General features: G+C 34.7%; 1 protein-coding gene across 1 annotated transcript; it reads left to right on the top strand.

Moving 5' to 3' along the window:
• Window positions 1-4651: 4651 nt before the first annotated feature.
• Window positions 4652-6926, top strand: LOC125075583. Its single transcript, XM_047687292.1, has one exon. It carries the CDS (start codon window positions 4652-4654, stop codon window positions 6716-6718), a length of 2067 nt encoding a protein of 688 aa, XP_047543248.1. The 3' UTR covers window positions 6719-6926.
• The last annotated feature ends 838 nt before the right edge of the window (window positions 6927-7764 follow it).

The raw sequence follows: 7764 nt of genomic DNA, 5'->3' as shown, positions 1-7764 counted from the left end.
ACTACGCTCTGTTTTTAAAATTTCTATTATGTCTCTGTTAATTATAAATGTGTATTCTCATGCATATATATAATATTTTATCTATGTTTCTGTTTCATTATTATTATTATTATTATAGTATTTATTGTAAAATTTATTGTTACCGCCTTCATGACTTTCTGTTTGGCCTAAAGGTTGACTGGTAGAGAATGCCTTCAGGCATTAAGTCCGCCTTTTGTTCCAACTTTTGTTGTTGGTCAATAAAGTTTTTAAATAAAAATAAAATAAATAAATATATTTTTATTTGTGGTGACTTCAACATAAATTTATTAGAAAACTGTAGCATAAGTATTAGATTCAGATCATTATTATATTCATATAACCTCATTAACTTATTCTTAGAGCCAACTAGAATCACTGAATCCACTGGAACATGTATTGACAACATATTTACCAACTGTGTACCTAATCATAAATGTATTATAAATATGTTAAGTTCTGATCATTGTGGACAGTTGGCTTCATTTAATTCGCAAATAAATAATAATGCTAAGGATTTAAAACAGACATTTGTTCCAATCAATTTGTATCGAATTGAGAAGTTCAGAAGTAATATCATGGCAAAGCTCTCATATTTACAATTAAATGATAATTCTAATGAGCTTTATAACATTTTTTTTAAATTAATTAAAACAGAATTTAATGCCATATTTACTTCCAAGACAGTCTATTCTAGGAATTTTCTTAAATTTAATGATTGGGCGACTGTCGGAATTCACAAGAGTAGGCAGAGGTTGTATGAACTTTATAGTGAAAGATCATACAACCGGTCTTTTTCATTTATCAGTTATGTTAGTGCCTACTCTAAACTATTCAAACGTGTATGTCATACAGCTAAATCATTGCATATAAAAAAAAAAATTATTGAGGCACCTGATAAAATTAAAATGACATGGAAAATTATTAATTGTGAAACTGGAAGAGTCAAAAATAACATCTCCGACTTTAGCTTATCTATTGACAACAATTTATTTTCCTCAGATCGGGATGTTGCAACTGTTTTTGAAAATTTTTTTGCTGACATTCCATTTTCGACAACTAACTCATTAAATTCCTCTCCTACCGTTGCTGAATCATTATTAAAAAACCATGTGGAAGAATGTAATATTAGCTTTAAATTTAATACAGTAAGTGTAAGTGATGTAATAAGTTCCTTCAGATCACTAGATATTAAGAAAACGGCCGATCTGTGGGGGATCTCGGTCAAGGTAGTCAATTCAATAATTGATGTAATCGCACCCTACCTTGTCACTATATTTAATAAATGTGTCCTTAGTGGCGTGTTTCCTGACCTCATGAAACATAGTAGAGTATTACCAATATTTAAATCAGGTAGTACATCAGACCCCAACAACTATAGGCCCATCTCTGTACTACCAACTCTTAGCAAGATCTTTGAAAAGTTATTACTAAATCAAATGCTAGTACATTTTAACAATAACAAGTTGCTACACAAGAAACAATTTGGATTTACAAGGGGTCGCTCGACAACTGACGCTGGTGTTGAGCTCGTTAAAAATATTTACAGGGCCTGGGAGGAGTCACAGGATGCCTTAGGGATATTTTGTGATTTATCTAAGGCCTTTGATTGTGTGCAACACGAAACTTTGGTCAGGAAGCTACGTCATTATGGAATTAGGGACACTGCACTCAGTCTTCTGATTTCGTATCTGAGCAATCGCATTCAGAGGGTTGATGTAAATGGAAAGAGATCTCCCGGGTCTCCAGTTACTGTGGGGGTCCCTCAAGGATCAATTCTTGGACCATTTCTCTTCCTTGTTTATATAAATGACCTGCCACATCTCCTAGGTGATAAACTCGAGATAGTATTGTTTGCTGATGATACTTCTTTAATTTTTAAAATAAAAAGACGTCTTTCGATATATGACGATGTGAACAATACTCTCTCTGAAATAGTAAATTGGTTTAGTGTTAATAATTTAATGTTAAATAGTAAAAAGACTAAATGTATTAAATTCACTACTCCCAATGTAAGATGTGTCAAAACGAGTGTAGGTTTAAACGGGGAAGCATTAGATGTTTTAGAATCAACAGAGTTCCTTGGTATGACAATAGACTCTAAGCTCCAATGGGGCCCCCATATAAATAAATTGGCGAATAGACTTAGCTCTGCAGCCTATGCGGTAAAAAAAATTAGACTTTTGACTGATGTGGATACGGCTCGGCTTGTGTACTTCAGTTATTTCCATAGTATAATGTCGTATGGCATTCTACTCTGGGGTAATGCAGCTGACATTAATACTATTTTTGTACTGCAGAAGAGGGCTATTCGTGCAATTTATAACCTGGTCCCAAAAGATTCGTTAAGAGGTAAATTTAAAGAAATTAAAATAATGACTGTCGCTTCTCAATTTGTTTTTGATAATGTTATGTATGTACGCAAAAACATAAATGATTTTCCCAGAAATTGTGACGTACATTCTATTAACACTAGGAACAAGAATAAACTTGTTACTCCAAGTACCCGATTACACAGGGTTAGTAACTCTTTTTTGGGGCAATGTATACGTTTTTACAACAGGATCCCAGAAAACGTTCAAAATTATTCAATTATAAAATTCAAAAGAGTCGTTAAAGAGCGTTTGTGTGCTAAAGGATATTACAACACTAATGACTTTTTAGTTGACTGCACACCTTGGGAATGAAATGATCGCCTCCAGGCTGTTTCAAACAACTAAAATATACTTATTATTGTACCTACATGGAAAATGGTTGAAAAAAATGAAAAAAAATATATCCCGCTGAGTTTCTTTCGCCGGTTCTTCTCAGGTCCGAGGTGCTAAATTCCGAACCGGTGGTAGATTTTTGACAATCAATAAGCAAGTGCAAACACTTCTATATTGAATAAAGATTTTTGACTTTGACTTTGACTTTGAAAAGCAGATGTCGCAGTCTGCCAAGCTAAAATTAGCAACGAAATACGACACTGTAACTGATCTTGTAAATGATATGAAAAGGTTACTTTTACCGAAAAAATCTACAAATGCCTTGCAAAAACAGTTTTTTAATTTCAGGCAAAATGATGCATCTATAGATGTTTTCGGAAAACCTTATCCGAATTATTCGTTGATCTTACAATTTCTCAATCTGAGGGAAATGTTGAAAAATTTAATATTTTAAAATCTATTAACGAGAAACAGGCAATTCGTCAATTTAGCGACGGATTGAGAAATCGTAGGATTGGCACTATTATTACGGCTCAGAAATTTGAAAATTTGAAAGACGCGATTCAGGCCGCAATCGATGAGGACATTTCAGGTTCAAGTTCAACTGCTGAAGTGTTTACACTAACAAGGCATAATAATAATCGTTTCTTTAAAAACACTTCCAGGCCGCCTTCTCATCAGAGCATTCCAAGAGGTACGTACAATACTGACCGTTGCCGAGGCAACCCTAGCTACAACGGGCGACAGTCGCATACCAAGACTGGACAATGGGTCCAGCAGCCACAATCTCAGCCACGGGGAGCGCCACGGGGTAGAGCGCCATAACGAGGTAGAGCTTTTAATAATTATTCTAGGGGTCATAGACCATTCAAAGGACAGATTCGGACAATAATAACTGATGAGTTACAGCTTCAATCGAGTGCATCCACTCAGAATTCGGAACCTGAAAATGATTTTTTTCGTGCCTACAACATATAGTATTCTAGCCAGCGATAGTAGTTACTTCATAAAATTATTTTATAAAGACAGATACGCTTTTAACTGGCTCATAGATACGGGAGCCTTAATTTCAGCTATAAAACATAAATATGTTTTAGATTTCAACGTTCCAATTAACAAAGAAAACATAACAATAAACGGGATAGGTGGAAAGGTACAGGCTATCGGATACGTATGTTTACAGTTGACAGTACACGGGCAGTATATTAGTCAAAAGTTTTATGTATTTGACACGTTACCTTGTAAGTCGCATGGTATTTTAGGACAAGACTTTTTAGGAAAGTATGGAGCGGTGATTGATATGAAACATAATAGTCTGTCTTTATGGATCAGTGAATCTAAACAAATATCTTTGCAATTAATAGACTCGTGTAGTCATTTATTGTCGTTACCTGCCAGATCAGGATCAATTCACTATATTAATACCAGTTTAACAGAGGAATGTGTGGTATGTACAAAAGAAGTATAGTTCTTGCAAATCAGGAAGGCGAGTAGTTTTTATTTGTGGTTAAACGTGTACATGCATATTGCAATAGTGTGCGTGTCTGACGACGCGGTCAGTTGCAGTGTTGCCACCTTGGTGGTTTTCCCACCAGAACTGGTGTTTTTTCAAGGCTTCTGGTGGTATTTTTTCATTATATAGCGCTTTTATTTTTTTTTGGTGGTTTTTAGCGGTTTTTAGATATGTAATCTGGCAACACATTTTTGAGAGGGAAATACCCTACCATTTCGGAATTTCATAATGTTCTATGCTTACTTTATGACCGGGGAATCCCTAGGCGTAGTCGTTGGTTAATGTTTTCTTTTTATCTGTCATTCTATGTTCGGAATTTGGTTCGTGTTGTTGAAAAGTCTAATAAAAAGTTTGATAGAGTCGTGTTTTGCAACAGTGTGTGAACTCTTGAAGCTGTAAATAATATCCAATAATGGAAGTTCCACTCAAGAAAAAAAATTACGCACAAAAGTATAGAAAAGAGTGGGAATCGCTAGATGAATTCCAAACCTGGCTTAAACCTTTACCTGGGGATGATACGAAGGCGTTTTGCTCATTTTGTAAAGCAGAATTATTAGCAAAATTAGTAGACTTGAAAAGACATGTTGAAACAAAAAAGCACAAACAAAAAATGCAAATTATATCTGGCAATCAAACGATAAAATTCACGGCCGGTGAAAAGTTTACAAATCCAAAATCTCGCAAAGCTGAAGGAATGCTCGCTCTTTACATTACAGAACACAGTTCAGTTTCCTGTATTGATCATCTAACCGATTTAGTAAAATTGGCTTTCCCTGATTCCAAAGCAACGGATGACTTGAAAATGCATCGTACTAAGTGTACTGAAGTTATCAAAAATGTCTTGGCGCCACATTTCGTTGAAGAACTAATAGAGGACATAGGACAGCAGAAATACAGACAATACAGTCTAATCATTGACGAATCAACTGACATCAGTACGAGCAAGCAACTGGGCATTGTAATCAGGTATTTCAGTAGAAAACTAAAAAAAGTCGTTTCTTCGTTTCTGTCTCTAGAACCACTTAAAACCAGCGATGCAGTCGGAATTGTTGAAGCCCTTTTTTCTTGCTTACAAAAATATGGCCTAGATAAAAATAAAATGGTTGGATTGGGAACAGACAATGCGTCAGTCATGACTGGAATTAATAATGGAGTGTTCAGAATACTGAAAAATGATATCCCAAATTTGATTCTTAACAGATGCACTTGCCACTCTTTGCAACTTGCAGTGTCACATGCGTCAGAACAGACGCTACCAAGAAATATTGAATTCTTGATTAGAGAAACCTACAATTGGTTTTCCCACTCTGCAAAACGTAAAAATGAATATCAAGTAATTTACGAAACTATCAATTGCGGAGAATCACCTTTGAAGATTTTGCAGGTATGTGACACGCGCTGGTTGTCCATTGAACCAGCAGTCCAAAGAATTTTGGCACAGTGGGAAGAACTGACTTTACATTTTGGGCTTGTGAGAGATCGATGTTACACTGCAGATCTATTATATTCTATGTACAAGGACAAATCTAATTACTTGTATTTGCTATTTTTGAGAAGTATACTAAACGATGTGCAGATCGCTGTGAAAACGTTTGAAAGCGAAAGTGCAAATCCTCTTCGATTATTAAATGTGCTGATTACACTTTTACGTTCAGTTTGCAACAGGATACTGTTGCCGAATGTAGCCACCACAGATAAGGATTTTTTAAACATTGACATCGACCGAAACCTTAATCCGGTCCCATATATGGGATACCTCTTTGAATCGGAAAGTGAAAGAACATCATTAACATCTGATGCTGTATCAGCCATAAAACGTCGATGTATTGAATTTAATGTGAAGCTAGCAAAGGAAATTCAACAGAGGCTGCCGACCAATTATACTGTGCTGGAGTTGATGTCAAGATTAGCCCCACAAACGATTCTATGCCAAGGTAAGGACAATTCCATTTCGGAACTAGCTAAAGAACTTGGCTATAATGCTTGTAAAATTGACAAGATATTGAACCAGTGGCACAACATCTGTTTTGTTCAGTGGAAAAACACAAATGATGTTATAAAATTTTGGCTTGAGGTAGATGAGCACAGAAACGCAGCTGGAATAAATGTCTTTGGAGAACTAGTTGATCTTGCCATATCTGCGTTAACTTTACCCCATTCTAATGCGGGTATCGAAAGAATTTTCAGTGTCATGAATATTGTGAAAAACAAACTTCGGAACAGGATGGCTGGTCCACTTCTAAATGCCATAATATTTATCAGAAATAGACTAAAAGTTACTGATGCAAAATGTTACAATTATGAATTACCACAACATGTCATTGCAGCTATTGGCAAAAACACAAAGTACTCTTACAAAATTCAACCACATCCAACAACATCTTCAGCATCGGCGTCAGCGTCGTCAGAAGTAGCGTCTGCATCTGTGAATGATGACGAAGTTATAGAAGATATAACATTTGATAATCTTGAATTATAACTTGTAAATTTTTTTTTACTTGTTTCTTTTGATTTTTTCTACTGATTAGGTACAAATGAATAACAAATTAACATTATTTATGTGGTTTTATTTTATTGCATATACAATACTACTCATTATGTCAAGTTATGTATACCGAATATAATGTTTATGTTTAGTAAATTGTAAGTTAGTAAAACTCTTTAATGCACTCTGGTAAAAAACACAAAATTTTAAAAATACGTAAAATTATATAATTAATAAGAACGACATACATATTCGTATGTTTTTAATTTAAATAAGGGTTTCTTTGTCTGAGATTTAAATGCAATTTTAGCGGAATTTGGTGTTTTTTTTTAAATCCAAATTTCTGAAATCTGGCGACTTTTTACTCTTGACCTAGCGCCTTAAAAAATTCAAAGGTGGCAACACTGGTCAGTTGCGAGCGCGCCATCGCTCAGGTTAGTTGTGTTTATTGTTCCCGGACGCTAATTGCCGTGAAGTACTGTCAGCATGTCAAAGCGCAAAGTTATCCATAGCGAGGTAAATTGTTTTTTTTCTAGTTTTGACATTAAATAAAAATGGTTATTTTTTAATTTAAGTTATTGTTTAGTTTTGACTTTTGATACTTATTCAATTGTATATTTTATTGTTTTTAGGGTCGAGCAATCATTGCTAAAGTCTTTCACTTTCTTAAAGATGAATATAGTTTTATGAAAGCAAATAACAGTGATGGATGTGACCTAAGTCCATTAGCAAACATATTAGAAAGAACTGCCCAAGCAACAGGCGTCAGTGAACGCACAGTAACTAGGATTTTAAAAGAAGAGAAGGAGTTGCCATCGTCATCAACCAAGTTTACTTCACCCATGAAAAAGCGACGTAAAAGAGACAGTAAATTTAATTTAGATAATATGAATCAAGAAATTATTCGAACTACAATTCAAAATTTTCATATAGAACACAATGAACTTCCAACTTTGGCAAAACTTCAGTCTGCATTAAGAGAAAAAATTGGTTTTGACGGATGTTTGAGCACATTACGTTCGTTGCTTATAAAAATGGGC

This window comes from Vanessa atalanta, chromosome W (genome assembly GCF_905147765.1).
Source record: "Vanessa atalanta chromosome W, ilVanAtal1.2, whole genome shotgun sequence".
Classification (NCBI taxonomy): domain Eukaryota; kingdom Metazoa; phylum Arthropoda; class Insecta; order Lepidoptera; family Nymphalidae; genus Vanessa; species Vanessa atalanta.
Note: the sequence above shows the minus strand (reverse complement) of the source record. Positions and strands in the feature narration are given on the sequence as shown.

Coding starts and splice junctions, on each gene's coding strand:
- LOC125075583 (XM_047687292.1), top strand. CDS start 4,652: ATGGAAGTTCCACTCAAGAAAAAAAATTACGCACAAAAGTATAGAAAA.